Source organism: Sturnus vulgaris, chromosome 17, assembly GCF_052056855.1.
Source record: "Sturnus vulgaris isolate bStuVul1 chromosome 17, bStuVul1.hap1, whole genome shotgun sequence".
Taxonomy (NCBI): domain Eukaryota; kingdom Metazoa; phylum Chordata; class Aves; order Passeriformes; family Sturnidae; genus Sturnus; species Sturnus vulgaris.
Window position 1 is genome coordinate 9,299,409 of NC_142259.1, and position 18,392 is coordinate 9,317,800.

At 49.2% G+C, this 18,392-nt stretch overlaps 1 protein-coding gene across 2 annotated transcripts; it reads right to left on the bottom strand.

The window, feature by feature from the left end:
- Nucleotides 1–949: 949 nt before the first annotated feature.
- Nucleotides 950–18,068, bottom strand: SDC4 (syndecan 4). 2 transcript variants are annotated; one of them, XM_014884022.2, is made up of 5 exons: nucleotides 17,912–18,068; nucleotides 4,435–4,576; nucleotides 3,512–3,564; nucleotides 3,152–3,335; nucleotides 950–1,896 (listed from the first exon to the last, which is right to left on the bottom strand). In XM_014884022.2, exons 1-5 carry the CDS (start codon nucleotides 17,984–17,986, stop codon nucleotides 1,745–1,747), a joined length of 606 nt encoding a protein of 201 aa, XP_014739508.1. In that variant the 5' UTR covers nucleotides 17,987–18,068; the 3' UTR covers nucleotides 950–1,744. The 2 variants fall into 2 exon arrangements, with proteins under 2 accessions (XP_014739508.1, XP_014739507.1); XM_014884021.2 differs by lacking the exon at nucleotides 17,912–18,068 and having other exon boundaries at nucleotides 4,435–4,672.
- Nucleotides 18,069–18,392: the final 324 nt, after the last annotated feature.

Sequence of the window (18,392 nt, forward strand, 5' to 3'; positions counted from 1 at the left end):
CCTTTGCTCTGCGAGACTGGGGGCTGGTCCCTCTCCGTGGAAGCAAGAGCCAAGTACAGGGGATGTTAAAGATCCACAGCAGGGAGTTCAGAGCCTGCCCCTAGGAAAGCCCAGTGCAGGAGATGCCACCCAGGCAGAGCTCAGATCCAGCCTGACCTAAGGGACAGGGCTCAGCACAGCTCCACAGGGGACAGAAAGTCATCACCTCCACACTGCGAGCTTCCAAGGCTTGCTCCAAGGGCAGCTCCAGGTGGGGATCTGCTCTGACTGGGGATCAAACCCAGCACATCCTGGCCACAGCTGCTTCCAGGAGCCAGGACACAGCCATGGAGCCCTGGGCTCCTTCCCAAGCACAAGCCCCTGGTGCTCTACACAAGACACTGGACAAACAGCAGCACAAACAAGATCAAAAGCCTCTTACACACCACACCATAAGGCTGCTGAAGAATTAACTCCAGCCTTTTCATTCTTATCTGTATATATCTCATTAAAATATATAATATATAGCTCTATAAGACTGATTGTAATATATTACAGCCTAGAATTACTCTTGTCTTTTCCCTACTTCAATCATATTTATGCATCCAACTTTGCATACAGAAGTTATGGCCTTGAATTTGTAATTGAAATTCACAGAATAAAGCTTAAATAGTTTTCACAGAGACTCATTATATTAGTGTTTTACATAAAAAGGATAAAAGTTACCAAATGAGAAAGCAGCCATTTCAGAAACTATAAATAATTCTATTTTTAAAAAATCCTAGAAAAATTGAGAAAACCATAAATATCTTTACCCTCTATAGTAGCTGCAATAGAACTAGAAGAAACCTGTAACACTCCATAGCTAACTCTGCTTCAGTTCAGAATATGAATCATATAAAACAGCATCTCTAGAGAAATGCCTGGCCAAAGGAAACACAAAGGGATTGAAAAAATAAATCTGAGGAAATTAAAAAAGTAGATTATTTTTTATTATTTCAAAACAATTTCTACAAACTTTATATAAACATTAGGCTATTTCCTTTAAAATTTTGTTATAAAAAAATCCTACAAGCAATCCTTAAAAACAGGTAAGAGACTGAAGGCAAGGAAAGAGTGTCACCATAGCCAAACACAACTGGCTGTCCTGATTTTGAGGACTAATGACCCTTGCCTGAGGCCAACAGGAAGAGACAGAAATCTCCTGGGGAAGACATTCCCATAGGCCCTTTATGGCATTCAGGGATACTGAGCCCTTGTGGGCCTTTACTCCCTGATAAGGCAACATGATCTGTAGTGTAAGAGATTCATAAATAGTTCTCCACAAAAATGTTTCACATCAACAGCCTGCTGCAAGACATCTAGTAGCACGATTCATAAAAAAAGCCATCTTCTATAGAAGCAGCCAATCCCAGCACAGCACACTGGATGCAAACACATGGTGTTTGCTTCCATACAGTCTCGTTTGTGTTTATATACCCTCTATAAAACCAAGTAGAAAATTTGGCATCTTTATTCCTTTTACACTAACTTATAAAAAAAAAAATATACACTGAGGTTTTTTTCAGACTCTTTGTATTTCATTGGGCCCTTGTTAGCTGAGCGGGATGGGAAGGGTCACGAAGGAAGTTTGTTTTTTCTCAAAGTCACTTTGAAATTCAATCCAAAAAATAAAAAAAGCATTTGTTCAGCACATCTCATCTGAGGGCACAGTGTTTCCATACAGTCTGTTTGTCCCTTGATGGGCACAAGGTGCTGCTGAGCTTTAGGCATAGAACTCATTTGTGGGGGCTTTCTTGTAGATGGGTTTCTTCCCCAGGTCGTAACTGCCCTCATCCTTTTTCTTCATGCGATAGACCAAGAGCAGGATCAGGAAGATGGCAAACAGGAGACCCACTGCTCCTCCTGCGATGAGAGCTGGGGAGGAAAGAGACTGCAATAAGTCTTAGACAACTCCAAACCACCATTTTGTCAACATTTTGTGACATCACAAAATCTGCTTCAAGAACAGCAGCCCCCAGAGCTGCCTCCAGTGTCCATGTGCCTGTCACTGTATGTGCTGGCACTTTCAGCAACAGCAGATGTTGCTGGGAAAAGGCCAGGATTGCTTCCAGTCCGACCACAGAATAATCACATATTCCACATTAACCAATTTGAGCTAATCTTCCAGTTTAGTCCAAAAAAGAAATGTTGACAAGAAGATGTTCTCCCTGTATAGAGACAAAACAAAAAAACCGCACCCAAAAAAGACCCACCACAACTCACAAGAAAAAGGTACAGCTCAATCTTAATGTTCTGTTAACTACCTGTGTGAGCACACCCTGCGGACTCTATTTCAATTCATCAACATCCAATTACCAACATCACTTCCCTCAAAAAAAAAAAAAAATCAGAAAACCCCAACAACCAAAACCCACAAACTTGCAAAAACCCACTAAGGTTTCCTCTCTCCTCATACAAAGGGTGGCCACAAGGCTTCACTGAAGTTTACCCCTTGTTTTGATACCTATTCCTTGCACTAAATCAGCTTCTTTGCTAGACAGTTTTTCAATCCACTCTTCCAATCTCTTCTCTGACTGGGAGGATGGCTGCAGATCAGCACCAAGGGCTTGGGTTTATACTTGGGCCATCAGGCCAAGTGGTTAAAGCAGCAATATGCTGGAGACAGACCTGTCCCACATGCTGAGGGCAAGGCAGTCGCTTGGTTTTGCTCTAGACATTGGCACTCAGATTCCTACAGCTGACCATGTGCTGGAATCCCTTAGAGGGGTTGCCTGGCTTCTGGCAAAGCTCAGAAAAGGCAGAACTTGGGCACAGGTTAGAAGGAAAATGCCTGTATTTGATATGGAAGTCTATGATGTCACTGCTTTATGGCCAGAAATGCCTCTTGTTGAGGCAGTATTTGGGTGCAGAGCAGCTGCCACATGAGTTAAGCCAACAGGCAGCTGGCAGGCTCAAAAACAAGCTGTTTGTCCCAGCAAAGACAGCAGCAGGCTCTGCTGTGCTGTTGCTTAAGGACTGGGAGGCAGAAGCCACCCTGCTACAGGTAGCCACAGAGGTAAAACAACTCATTCCCCTGTCAGCAGGGAGCTGCTCCCCAGAGAAACAGGCAACAACAGAAGCCACTTTCTTTTCAGTATTAATGATTTACCAGGACAAGGTGGAGCATTACCTGTAAGGACTTCTGTTCTTTCAAAGATGCTGCTGTTGGCTGTGCTTGCCATGGAGATCTTGTTGGACAGGTTCTCTTCGACAGGTACAGCTTTGTCTGGAATGATTTCATTGTCCACCATTGTGTTTTCCTTCTCACCTTCTATCTTTCTCCCAGTATCTCCAGGGATATAGTTGTCAGGTATCTACATAACACAGACAAACCACACCCATCAGCAAGCAGCACCCAGCCTACCCACAGCTGAAACCAGGAGGGTGTGCAGGGCATAGAAAGTTTGCTCAGTGCATTTTGAGTACACTGTGCCTGCTCATGCAGGTGGATTCTACATGTTGCTTAAAATCACACTGGGGCAATACCTACCACAGGGGTATCCATGGTGGTCAGATACAAGCCATCTTCAGAGTCTGGGTAGTCTGCAGAAGGGGCAAAAAAAAAAAATTGAAAAGGCTCTCAAGTTTTTGTCTCATTACATCCTGCTTCTACAGAATTCAGACACTTCCTGCAATATTAGCAACTGCACATAAACTAGGACTCTTGTCCTCTACATTTCCCTCTTATCTATTTGTACTATTTACCGTTCAATGACATGGATTGCACAACACCACGGGATGTAATCTTGAAACCAACACCTCTCCACTGGGAGGGATCTTCAGCTGGACCCATTGGCCCTGCAGAGCAGGTGTGCCATAGTTTACAAGGTAATGCCAATGGAGGGCACTGCTCCCACCACCCATCCCTAAAGGATCCTTCACCAACCCTCCATATCTGCCCAAACATGTCAGGCACCGATTTCAGCATTTGTTCTTTTACTTTTAGAGAACAAATGTTCACATAAAGGGACACAGAGCTACAGAAACTGGTTTGGGCAGGGAGCTTTGCATGTCACAGAGAGTTCACTTGAACACCACTTAGTCCTTTACCTTGTTTGGCCTCAGCTGAGACATTAACTTTAAGCCTTTTAACACTGCCTCAACAACAGAATGTTTTTTTTAAGGTTTCTCAGCAGTTCTTGGGAGTTCAACAGGAAAAAGACCCAGCCAGCACAAGGCCTTTTCATTTGCAGCAAGACAAGCTTGGCTGGACTCCATCTGTCCTCCCTGAGTGATTCAACATCACAACACCATGACTTTCACTGTTCTCATCTGAGTGACTACAAGTCACAGTTTTCATCTCCACCTGACACTGTGGTCCCTCTGGAGCTCTGGCTGTGGTTTAGCCCATCACTCAAAGCGCTGAAAGAAATTCCACAGCAACAGCTGAGGGAGATCCACTTCCCCACTTACCTCCTGACCCAGATGTCTCATCTGTATCTAACCCATCAGTGGTTAAGTGAGGCCTGAATTCACCAATGTCTTCATCATCTGGCAAATCTCCAGAGGCAGAGTAATCAAGCCATCCAGCATCCATGGTTTCAGTTTCTCTCACCTGTAAATAGGAGTGGAGACATGTTAAATATGAGATAACTCTCCAGAAACGTTTCACAGAAGGTTCAGAGCCTAACCACATCACTTCCACCACAAAAACATTAAATGCTGAACTTCCTCTCCACTAAGAGCATTATTTTTATCAGCTGAATTTCCCTAGAATTTCTCAGAACAGAAGTGAGAGCCAGTCTGGTAGGGGAATTTCCTGAGAGCTACAGAATAAAAAGGTTCACCTCAACACACAGGGTGAGAATACCATGACAGGATCTTGGCCAGGAGTTTGTAGCAAAGCATTTGGAAAAGCAATACCTTCAGTTTAGGATAAAGAGAGTTTGGAAGGATTTGGTATTCCCAGGAAAAAAGCCTGGCACGTGTAGGTGAGTTTTTTGTATAGCACCAAAGCTTCATGCCAAAGCAGTTCCTCACTGTTTATAATAAGAACAAGGCTATTTTATCACCCAAGGGTTAAAAGCTGGTCTGTCAGTTCAGCTGAACTGCAGTGCAGTACAGGCTGAGTTCAAGAGTGCTCCCTATCAATAAAGACTTGCCTGAAGGAAGAGCTTCCCCTGCATCGTATTTTTAAAAAGCATGTAAGCAAACAAACATAAAATATCTCCAGGATCCAAAGGCTCAAGGAGTGCAGTTACAGCACAAAAGCTGGAGAGCCTCCCAGATCTCAGCTGTTTGGCCACAATGGCAATTTGCACACCAGAGCTCATTTGCACTTGGACCTTCAAGGAGCCACAAGCCCAAATCTCCTGCCCTCAAAGTTATGCAACTTGCCAGAACTATTTCTCCTCACCCCACAGCCCTCAGGCCATACCAGTGAGGGTACCACAGGTATGAGCTTTGGGGTTGCTCAACACTACTCCACAGATTTCAGATGCTTCCAGAGACATGAAATCATCACCACTGAGGGGGACTCAACCCCTTCCCCCAAGGCAAGAGGCACAATGTGGATGAACGGGTCCCTTAGCTGGGGGCTAAGCTGACAACATTCTTTTGTGCTGTCCTCACAGGACAACTGGGAAGTCCTGACAAAGGTTCTGCCTACCCAGAAAAGCATTCCACAGTTCTGCACAGGGTTTTTCTCATTGTACAAGCTTACCAGGCTGCAGCCTCACTGGGGTGAGGAGGATCAGCCACTGCTGGGGACACTTAGAGCTGGATGGCAGCACCACGGAGCCCTGAGCAGCTGGGATCAGCCCTCCTGCTCACCTGGCCAGGTGTGGCCCATCCCACAGCCCAGAGGTGATGAATTACATCCGCTATCGATCTCTAAGCAGGGCAACAATCAGCCACAAGCCATGTGTCAGCTTCCTCTGCCCACAGCCCCAGCCCCATTCCCCTGCCCACTGGCACACAGGGTTTGCCATGAACAGGCACAAGATGTTTCTCATTTTGCACCAGGACCAGTGGCACTGGATGTGCTTTTCCTTGCTTATTGAGGCATTTTTGGTTTCCCCAGCAACCCCGCTACAGGATAGTCAGAGGAACAGCCCAGAGGGCATGAAGTGCTGAGGCCAGTTCTCCTCCCAGACCTGCTCTCTCTGCTGTGCCAAGCCTGGCACTAGATGCTGGGAAGGGGGGCTGGGAGGAAAGAAATCCTCTCCCAGCCTGGAATGAAGCATTCCTGACATTACGGATCACTTGCTCCAAGGCAAATCCATTTCAAGATATGTGAAACCCAGCCAAAGCCAGCCCTGCAATGGAAACTGCTTGCCAGCATGCAGTAGTTGTTCCCAGGGCAGCTTCTGGCCATTTCATGGAGGGGCAGGAAGAACCCAATTCCTGGGGCTGGGGAGCTCGTTTGCCACAGATCCAAAGAGCCCTGCACCCGGCAGAAATTGATGTTGGCAAGTTCTGTGCTGAGCCACACCCCGGTGCCAGCTCACCCTGTACTTCACCATGAGTCACAGCCAGGAATGTCCAAGCAAGGGCAGCTCAAGAAAACCCAGGTTTAAGCCTCAAGGTGGCCGGACAGCCCACTGGCCTTATCAGATCAGCCTAGCCACGAGATGAGTGGTGGCACACAGCCACAGTGGTTAGTGCTGTGGAATACACAAGGTCTGGCTATCAAAAAAACCCTATTTAAATCAGGACAGAACAGTGTTTAACAGCAGGGTACATAACAAGGAAATTACTGACTCACAATCATAAATAAGATTATATGGGAGCGATCCCTGAACTCATTCTTCATCATCCTCTTGAGTAAGGATGGGGAAGTTCCTGGGAACCGCAAGAACCTCTCAAACAGCACAGGAAACTTTTCTTGTGGGCAGTGGCCTCACATTACAGGTTCATCAGACAGGAAAGTCAGAGGGTTGCTGGGGCACCTCCACAATTACTCTCCAGGTTTCAAGGCATGTCCTTCTAGGAAGCAGGCCCTGCCTGGGATCTGGGGCATGGGCAGCCTTGGAAGAGTTAATCCTGGAGTGCAGTGCTCACAGGGCAGATCTGGGACAGGCACATTCCTTGCATACACACCTTCGAGAGGGCACACAGGCACCTTCACAGGACTTAAAAGCAAGAGCTTTGGGCTTCCCAAGTGCCACATAAAGAGCTCCCTGGAGTATTGTTTAAAAAAAAGTACATCCCTCTCCAAAAGCACACAGTCCTCCCTGCACCTCTGCTGCTTGGTGAAGAGACACCACGAAAGGCATCTGTATTTCCTCTGGGCTTGCAGGCTCCATCCAAGAGGAAAAAATCTCTGAGATGGCCACAAGAGGATGGTCAGCCCTTGCCAAGCCATCCCTGGCCACATCCAGCTTAACACCTTTTGCAAATGCCAGCTGGAGAAGGGAACCAGCACTGCCCCGAGCCTGCTTCCCTCCACCTGCTATCCCTGTGCTGGAGCCAGGGACTGGCTGGGAGAATTGGACTGGGCAGCTGCACAGCCCCACCTCATCCTGGCAGCTGAAGTAAACTCCTACTATTAATATGCTCCTCTCTAGGAGGGGTCTGTACAGGAACCAACCTTTCCTGCAGGAGTCTAGTTCAAGGATTTCTTCCTCATGTTAAGCAGCTTTATCCCCAGTAAGCACAAAGGGAGATTAAACAGCCTGCTGGGGAGCAGAAGCTTTTTCTGCCTGCCAGTGGCTAAATAAATAAATAAATAAGAGTTTATTCCCTGCCAGACAACCAGCACGTCAGGCACGTGAACTGTGAGTGTCATTCCTGGAAAAGCTGGGCACAGAGGCCTCATGTTTTGAGACAGGCTGCACTACTGAATGAAGCCAGACACTCTTTGCTCAGTGGAAGCACATGAAAAACACCCCTGGGACCCCAGGCAGCCCTGCTGTGCTCCATCCCTAACCCATCCCACCCCATTTCGTGCTCCTGGGGTCTTCCCTTACAGCCCCAGAATACCACTCACCTCTTCTCAAAGCAAGATCAGCTATTTATTTAGGCAGCAAGCAAAGTTTCTGTGCAATGTGTGAATTTCCCCAGCCAAGTTCTGGGAAATAAACCCAGGCAACTCCCCTGCCCCAGCCCACATACCCTCACCACAGCCTTTGCAAACCCTTTCAAAAAAACCCAAATGATGTTTTGGGGCAGAGACAAAGGTTTCCAGACGTGGAACTGGCTTTTGCAGCTGTCCCTTGCCTCTGATCAAATACAGAGTTCATTAAAAGCTCCTTTGAAGGGTCACAGCCAGCAAGCTGCAAAGGGAGTCCGACCTGCAAGGACTGGGGCATTCACAGTGTACAGAGCCCTTTATCAAGTTTATAATTTTGGCATGGAGATCCAGCGCTTGCTCCTGGTCTCCCTCCCCAGCACTGTGTACATAAACCTGGGAGTAAACAGGAGCAAGGTGAAAGTCAACCTTTCCTAGACAAAAGCACATGGAGCTGGGCCAGCCTGGGAGGTGGCAGAAGAGGGCAGAGCACAGACCTGCTAACTCTGTGTAGCCTGCAGGGACAGGTAGGTGTAAGCTGCTCCCAGGGCTTCTCAGGTGCTCTGCTCTCAGGGTCAGTCATACAGATCACCTCAGTTCACTGCAGCAAGCAGCAATACACAAAATATGCTCCCCAGATCCTGTGCTGTCGCCTCACAGCACAATGCACAACTATCAGCATAAGCAGGAAGGGCTCCTGAACAACATGAGCAGCTGCAAGGATGCAGAGCTCTGTAAACCACCGAGCCCAAGAGAGGGGATTTCCATACAGTTCACTTCCACACAGCTCTTGGAGGAGCCCACAAACCAGGAAGGTTTTAAAGCTCATGCCAAGCATGTGAAAGAGCAGAGGTTAGGAATGAGCTCACCCCCCCCTGAAGCCCAAAAGCCCCCCAAAAGCAGAGGAGCCACACAGCACTGGAAACAGGGCAGCTCAATCAGTGTGAAAGAGCTGATCTCCACAGGAGGGAGGTGTGCAGTCACAACAGGCAAAGACTGCTCTATCTTCCCATCTGAATAAGCATTAAAAAACGTTATTAGAAGTGACATGAGCTTCCAGCAGAGGCAGCTCCTTCCAGACAAGTAAGGAAGGGGTCTATATTCCCCCCAAATACCCTTCACTCCCTTCCCTCACTCTGTGCTGTGTAAGGGAGAAGAAAATAAATACACAAAAGTCATTTCAGTCCTGAGAGCAAAGCAAATATCAACATTTCAATTGAAGTCATACCTAACTCCCTTAACACATCAGCCACAGTAAAATAATACTAAAATCCACTTGTGCCAGCTCCTTGTGACCATGCCTGAAGGTATCATTTTACCACCCATTCCTGGTCAGTCTGTCCCATATAACTTTCAGCACACACAGCCTGCACTGGCCTTTGTGCCAAGGGACAAAAGTTAAACAGGTCCCATCCAGGCATATGTTTGCATTTAGTTGCATGACAGGATCACCTGAGGCTTCCAGACATAGTTAAATACTACCTTTGCTCAACACTTTCCTAGCAGACCTAGAGCAGGGCCACAAACAGCCTTGCCCATTTCCTCTGGCAGCTCCTGGCCAGCACTCCCACCACCACAGCGACCCATAAAGGCAAATCCATGACACTGAGGACAAAGGGACAAAGAGTGGAGTACACACCACGGCTTGCAGGCAGCTCCAGTACCCACAGCACTGCACAGTCTGTGCCTCTTACCAAAGAGGGGGAAAGAATTTCTTTTAAATTGTTCTCAGTAACAAAAAACGGATTTTGCTTAGTAAGACAGCAGAAGCAACATGCAGGCTGGGGAACTGCTCAGCTGGTTAGAGCATCGCTTGTTGGAGGTGGGTTCAGGTAAGCCTGCCTAGCCCCTGTTGCTGCAGCTCTCCATCCCCTGGTGTGCCCACACTCACAGCCCACGTGCAGAAGGCACAGCCAGCCCTATGCCAGCCCCAGCCTGGCCCCATTCCCGTGTGATTCTTTAAGCCGTGTCACCACAAGCCGCTCTCCCGGGGGCTCATGCGGCAGCGGAGCCACAATCCCCGTGACAGCCCCACGGTAATCCCGGGCTCTGGAGAGCCACTCGCTGTCACGGCTGCAGCAGGGATGAATCCTCCCAGCCCCTGCCTGCTCCAGAGAGGCTTCCTTGCACTGACAAAGTCAAACCTCTGTTACCTTTGAGCTCACACACAGCCTGTTCCCTCCAGCCCACACTGCGCACTGGCCGCGCTGCAGGAGCAGGAGGACGGAGAGATTAAAAAGGAATGAACTCTTGTTTAACTGCTCTTGCCTGATTATCAGCCAGGAGCAAAGCCATAAAGATTGAGTTCTTTGCCAGACAGGCACATGCTGGAATATGTTTACTGCAAAGGTAGCAAAATAGCTGCTCTAAACACTCAATTCCCAGCTCCAGAGCCCGAGTGGGAAGGACATGACCCACGCTTCCCACTCCAGCTCGGGGAGATAAAGCTCAGCAGGCAATTGCAGATGGCTGTGTGTCCATCACTTGCCCTGAAGCAAATAAAGTTTGGAGGAAAACTACAGGAGGAAAAAGTAGCTCTTGTGACTCAAGAGGAAAACAACTGTGACAGACACATCTCACACCCCTGAAGGGTTCTCCTGGTCACAGGCCATGATACACACCTAGCTCATAAAGAGATTATATTGTTTTTATGGTATTTACAAACCTAATCGTAAGTATTTCATCTGCTTGACTGTCCAGCTCAGAAGCTGGAAAAATTCTGTTCAAACTTAAAAGAGGAATTCAGAGTTTTTCCTGCTCACAACTCACTCTGAGTTGCCCCTGTCTATAATAAATGTTCCTATTGCATCCTTGTCTGTGGAAGAAAAAAAAGATGTAAGTGCCACAGCAAAACATCTTTTCCATCAAGGATGACTTTTCATGCTGACACTTCAGACTTGGGATATTTCACATGTCACACCTCCCCCTCATGCCAGGAAGAGGCCTGCCCTCACTGCCCTTTCCTAGAATACAGCTACACCCCAATGCTTCCCTGAACACGCACACAAGCAGAATTTCCACTTGGCAAGAAATGTGTGACGTGCATTTTTGGGATCTTTATGCTCCCTCATGCCAGAGCGTTAGCAAAATTAAGCCAGGCAGACACCCAACTTCAAAGAGTGCCCGTCCTATCTGGCTTACCATGCAGCTAATCTCAGCCTGTTTGTACAGTCAAGATTCCCAATGCTGCGCCCTACAAATGCTCCCCTCCCACGATCCATTTTAATCTAATCAGAAGTAGTAGCCCAAAGATTTCGGCTTAGCCCAGGCAGCTGAGCTCTGCCAGCACAGTGATGCTATTTCAAGCCTTGTTCTGCTGGCAAAGGTGCCAGCAAAGAACAGGAGCAGAGGAAGTTATCGGCACAAAAGCACTCGAGACACTGGAGTGCTGCTGCTATGCTATCAGCCATACCCGTGTGAGCATTTATACAAACAAACATTTCAACAGCAGGGATTTTCCTGGCTAGCTGCAGCACCAGAGGCTGAGCTTTCAGGGCATGGGGTTTGGTGGGGGGTTTTTGGTTTGTTTCTTCACAAAGACATTGCCTACTTCTGGCTTGGCCCCAGAGAGCAGCAGACACAGCACGTGCTGTTCGGGATAATGCAGCTGTACTTCAGGAAACCTGTCACTTCCAGAAGCATTTTCCTCCCTCTGAGGGCTCTGAACTCCCAGTCAGGCACCCAGCAGCAGTTTCCCAGCCCTCCCTGAGCACGTCTGTCACAGCCAGAGCAGAGGGACCCATCTTTTGTTTGGGTCACTCCTTCCCGGCGCTGCAGAGCCCACGCTCGGCTGGACGAGCAGGTCTGTGAGTAACCAACACGCAGGACCAGCTCCTCACACTCAGCCTCAGGAAATTTGGAATTAGCGCCAAGAACAGCCTGCGCATAAACAGTCTCCTGCAAGATCCTGGCTCCAGACTATGCTCCACTGCACACTGTGGATTTGCAATAAATATTTACCTCGCTGGGGAACAAAATCTTCCAAGCAAAAGCTTCTGACATCAGTAAGGGCTGTATTTCCATTTGGAGGAGAGTAGGAGCTTCTCTGTTTTTTAAAGCAGGACATCTGCCACCCTCCTAGCACCACACCAGTCAGGATCTGTCCCTCCACCTATGGGTCTCACTCCTCTCCAGGCCAGCACAGCATCACACCTGCTGCCTTCCTTCCAGCCATACTCCTCTCAGTCACTCTGCCTTCTGCACAGAGATTTCTGGCTACTGTGCTGTGCAGGACACTTCAGTGTAAGTCCAAGCACTTTCTCAGTCATTAATGCACATTAGCACTGCTCTTTACTGCTCTAGTTTGATTGTAACAGCAGCTAAAGGGCAGGAGGCAGGGTTAGCCTCACAGAGAGGTGATGCAAGGCCATATCTCTTTGTATTCAAGTTTGACAGAGGAACCATGGTGAAGATACCCTTTTCCCCTCAGCAGGTAAGGCAGAGCAACATCAAGAGAGAAATCCTTCCCATGGAAGGCTTTGCTTTCCCTGACAGAACACAATTTGTTTAAGCAAGAGGCAGCCGTGGTTTTGGTTGACATAAGACCAGCTGCTTGGGTAACAGTGCTATGGGTCCTCCCAGTCTCCTTCCTGCCCCAAGGAGTGTCTCCCTGAGATTTTAATTAACTGCTTTGATTTTTAAGTTATCCCAATAATTTGTCTAACAACAGCCTCTTGGCATTTCATAAGTAGAGTCTCAGCTTGAAAGGATTTAAGGATAAAACTGACAAGAGTGCATACTTCCAGCAAAAATAAAGACTTTTACAAGAAGCACACTTTTCAAGTCAGCCAGCATTCAGAAATTGAGAGGGACACAGCTACATCTTGCATGCTTTCCCCTCCTACGCTGACATTTTCTCCAGATTCAGGATTAAGTATTCAACCTCCTCTTCTGAGACTTTATGCTCCTTTAGCTTGCTTTGAATGCTTTCAGTCATTTCAGAAAACACTGCTGCTTTCCTCTCCCCCATGCAACTCTTGTTTCCAACAGTTTGTGCCTGAAAACGGAGCAATCACGGAGCTGCCAGAGCAAGTTACGGCTGCTCAAGACATTTTCTGATCTCTTTACCAACACCAGCTCAGCTGCTGGCAGCAGTCACATGTCAGAGCCCGACAGCTTTTCTGCCCACCAAAGCCACAACCAGATTAAACAGGAGGCAGCAGCAAAGGCGCTCAGTGCCAAGGGCAGCACAGACTGGGTGCCAAGCAGCAGCGCCAGCTTTGACTGTCACCCCTTTTCTAGCCCCAGAAATAAAAAAAGAGATCCACCTCTGTGCTGCAGAGTCTGAGTCACTGCTTTGGGTAAGGGGCCAGGGCCGTTACTCAGAGGGTGACAGCAGTGTCCTCGGGAGCTGGCATGCCAAGCCAAGTGCCAGAAACCTGAGTCACAGCATGATTGCTGCAAGTCAGGGCGACACACAGCAGAGCTGCTCCTCTGACCAGCAGCATTTACTGCACAAACATCCAGGCTCACGCTTAAAGACAGAAAAGTAAGTCTGAACTAACCTGGCAGCACAGCCCTAACTGCTCATTAGTGCAGGATCTTTTACTGCCCCTCGGAGCAGAGGCTTATTACAAATGAAACTCTAACTAGGCTGCCCTGTCTATTCAGAGCCACCAAGCCTAGTCTCATCACAAGAGTCTCATTCTAGTGCAAATCATTTGAATCCTTAATCTCTAGCATTTGCATTCCAGCGAGTCTCAAACAAACAGCCACACATGCTTCCCAACAGCAGCCCGGAGGTCAGGCGTGTGCAGGGTTTGTCCCCCCGGTTTTGTAGTGCTTCAACTGCACCAGCTTCTCGTTTGAGGCTGCAAAAGCAGCACAGCCCGGCTGTTGTTACAGGGCATAAAGGAACAGGATGTACTGAGTAGAGGGGGAGAATGCAGCTGCAAGACCTAAGCGCAGGCTCAAGAGGATAAATGTGAACTCAAGAGCTCGGAAGTGTTTCGAAGGATGGATGCTGCATGCAGTCTGGCAGAAGTGATAGCTGGGGAGTTGTGCGCGATCACAGAGCCACGATAACTTAATCAAGTAATCTTACAAGTCGATCTAAGTAGTTTACATTGCAGACCACGGAACCACAGCTACCATGCCACCCTTACAGGCACAGATACTATCACTAATCAAAAAAAGGCTTCAAACCTAAGTCCATCAATCCATTCATTTGAGGAAAAAAAAAAAATTTGCACACAAAATACAACACAACCTAGTGGTAACTTAGAGTCAGGGGGATTCAGGCAACCAGGATATTTCCAACAGAGCATTTACCATCACCAGGAGTCAAAAGGGAAGGAAAAGTAGCTGCAGGAGCTGTGCTGAAGCCTGCATGCTGAGCAGTAAACCAGGGTGCCCCCCCCTCCATCATGAATTGGAAAATCAGGTTAGCAGCTTCCAGCTTGTGGTGGAAATGAGACACAAGCATTTTGAAAAGGCAGTATGACACTACAGGAAAATCACGGCAAGGTCACACTAGGCTCTAGCTCAGGCATTTGAGAGCAAATGGCCTCACCATGCCATTCAAACAGCTCAAGGCAATAGCACAGCCATTAACAGAGGCTTGGAAGGGAAGGAAGAGGGCAAGACACGTAAGAAAAACATTTTCCCTGTTGCTGGACTGGATACAGGCCTTTGCAGGATCTCAAAGTACTGAGACCTTGTGAGAGAACAACAGGAGGGGCAGGAAAGAGAGCAATCAGGTTGGCTAACAGCCTTTACTTCCCAGGGTGAATGAGCCTCTGGTATCACAACTCTGAAAAGTACCAAGTTCAGCCCCAATGTGCCTGTTGCGTAAGATGTTCGGGAAAGCTCTGAACCACAGGAAAGCACTCTCCAGCATGGGAGCTGGCAGCACTTGGGACAGATGAGAGCTGGGCAGCAGTGCTGTTTCCCTGACTGTGCCCCAAATGCTGCAGGGTGGCTGTTCCTGCCCATGGGAACCTCCACATCCCAGTGCTCAGCTATAGAAGGACCATGCAGCCCTGAACTCCCACCTCAGGAGTTCTGCATGCAGTTCAAGGAAGCACAAGGTGCTAAAGAAGTTGGTTTTTTTCCTACATATTACAGTAATTTCATCCCAACAGCTACAGGTTTGACTTCCAGAAGTCACGAGCTCCTTCCCCTTCAGGGCTAAGGGACATTCCTTCAGACGCTGTCATTTTGCTGCTCTGTGTTTTAGGGAGATTGAAGCAAAGTAGAGATTTGCTCTAAATGTGAACATGGCAAGTAAAGGTAAAATAAAGTAAAACGTGCAGATAGCAATGTCTTGATTTGATTGGGAGGGACAGATGAGAAACTGGGCAAAGAGCAGAAAGAACAGGCCTCGGGGATCAATGGCAGCAGGACAAGCCAAACCGGTTTTAACATTAATAATGCTGCACTACTTTCCAAACACAGCTATCATCAACAAGACACCAGCTTTGCCAATCAGGAGGCCTCCGAGCATGATTGCTTTAAACCAGCAAACAGAGCCCACAAACAGCACGAAGCCTCCCCCGCCTCTCCCTGAGCAATCCTCTGCCAGCAGCTTCTGGGCTGGATTTGTGCTCCTCTGTACTGCTGAGGACACACAAACACGATGTGGTGCTGCATGAAGACTTTTCCTGCATAGTTCAAGGCACAAAAGTAGGACAACTGCAACAAGCCTGCAGCCCACTAGCACTGCTACAGCCCTGCTGAGCTCCGGGCACCTGGCCCTTTTGCAGGCAGACAAACTGAGCAGAGCCCGAGCCTGCAGCAGAGAGAATACCCTCTGCCATGGGGGAATACCCCTTGCTTCCCTCCTGTGCTGCCAGGGGCACTTCTGGATGCTAAATGCACAGGCAAAGCTCAGCGACGCCACTCTGCCCAAGCAAGGCAGACTTCATATCCTTTGTTAACTCCACTCGTCCCACATCTTGGATGCATTGGTGACTTTCTATCCATCCCCCTCTCAAGTATCTTCTGCAGGAAGCCCATCCTTGCACAGCACAGAGGGGAGCATCCTGCCCACACATCCTTTGCTTTCCAAGGCACTCAAGCGGAGAGGGCTGGGGACCACCTGGTGACACCAGGCACCAGCTCCAGCCCCCTCGGCCCCTCGGGAAGAAGGCAATGTTCTCACACAAAGCTGCGGGGCTGTTGTAACACAACCCACCCACCCACCCACCGCCTGAGCTCCAACGTCACACTCGGGCACTTCAGTAATATTCCCCACCCTCTTACACATCCAGGATTGCTTCACACGGAGAAATCCCATTTACACCAGAAAGCTGCTCAAGGGGAAAAGAGCCAAGGCATTTTTGTTTGTACAGGCTTGGGGAAATTTTCAAGTACCGAATCACTCTCAACATCCATGCTCTTACATAAGCACAAGAAATACAATCCCCATCTTGTTAAGAAACAGCTACCTGTCTTCACCCTGCCCACACAGAAAAACCAAGAGCCACATGCTGTGCAGCTCTGCACGTTTTGGCAGTGCTATTAAAAAAAATAATATGGGAGGAGTGCCAGCAGAACTCTCCCAAATCGTGTGTCATCCTTGTCTCCTCCCCGGCAGTCTGTAACCCAAACAATTTGTTTGGATTAGGCTTTATAGTAGGCCAGTGTTACTTCTCAAGCATACACTCACTCTTAGGTAGTTTAAAAGACACGGATAAATATTCCACGTAAATTCTACATAAGGATTTACAGACCACACGTGTGCAGAATTTGTTGTCTTTGCAGAAACACGATGCTTTCAGACCAGTCCAGTCCCCAGGGACACCAAGTTGCATTTCATACCAAACATGGTCAGTGCAACTTCCAGATGCTGTCTGCCCCAAAGGTTTGCCCTACTAGTTTGGGCCAGTTCCCAAACGACCGATTCACGTGCTTAATGGCAGGGATAAACACATCAGATTAGAGTAAAGTGGATTTGGGCTGCTTGGTTTTAGAGAGTAGCTGACAATTACTACAGATGCTCTCTGTGGGAGATTCCTGCTCTACAATCAGCAACCCCCCAGCCATGTGCCCCTACTAGAAAGCAGCAGAGCTTTATCAGTTCTGATCTGCCCACCCAGCCTTCAGACCAAAACAAATCAATGTGGATGATTAAACCTACTTTGAGAACCCCTGATCTCCTGCAGTTACCTTAATGTCAGCAGCTCTTTCACACTAACAGAGGAATCTGCCCTGATTGCATTATCAGCAAGATGGTCACACACAAAAACAAACAAACAGCGGGGAAGCCAGAGTCCCCAGATCTCTGCTGCACCACGAAGAATTCACATGCACCAGCCTGACGAATTCAAAATGTTTCACCTCATTGTATGTTTAAGAGATTTTGAAACCTTCTAGGGTAACGCATCATTTTTCACTCCCAGGTGGACGCCAGGACGATTTGATAGACACAGAAAGACACCAGGTACCAGCACAACCAAACTCAGCGAAGGCTGGAATGCCTCTCCAGGTGCTGTACCGCATCGCACACATCCAACCCACCACACACGCACAAGAAAAGGAGAATTAAGAGACTTTCACGACCAGAAGTTGAAGATAAAAGCTGCAGCGGAGAGCAGGTAGCCGGGTCCCCTGCACTGCTGTAAGCGCGGCACCGTGAGCACGGCAGAGCACGGGGCAGAGCGGGATACGTGAGGAGCGGCACAGCCACGGCACCGGGGCACGGCACCACGTTGCCTTGGCATCGGCCGGAGGAAGCAGCGTCCGAGCCAAGAGAACCGGACGAACCGGGGGAAGAACGGCCCTATCGCCGTCTCCCTATGTCACCCTTCCCTTTCCCCGGAGAAGGGCAAACAGCGGGGGCACACCGCCTGGGGGGCAGAGTGGCACCGGCTCTCGGGCTGCTGGCGAGTGCGGGCGACACCCGCGGGTCACCCACCACCCTACCCTGGCACCGGGAGCCCTTCGCTGCCGGGGCAGACCCTCCCCTTTTCCCTTTCCCCGTGTCCCGGCGGGACTCACCGACTCGGCGGCGGCGGCTCGCAGGAGGAGGCCGAGCAGGAGCAGGGCGCGCAGCGGGATGCGGGGCAGTGGCATGGCTGAGCTGGGCTGTGCCGTGCCGGGACACCGGGACAAGAAGCTGTGGGTCCGGGCAGAACGGGCTCTGCCTGAGCCCCGCCGTGCCACCGCCCTTATAGGGCCGGCTCAGCCACGGGGGCGGAGCGGCGCTGCCCCCGCCCCGCCGGGAATGCCCCAAACCCGGACCGGCACCGGGGGCTGCGAACGGCCCCGCACCGGCACAGGGACTGATGGCCGGGCCACTGCGGGGGGACACGGCTCCGGAATGCGCTGTGCACGGCTGGGACACCCGCACTGCCACAGTCACTGCGTTATGGGGAGCGGGGGAAAGGGGATAAAGGAAAAGGGAGGGAAGGGGGGAGAAAAGGGTCAGGAGAAAAGGAAAGGGGGAAGAAGTGAAAGGGGGGGAAGAAGTGAAAGGGAG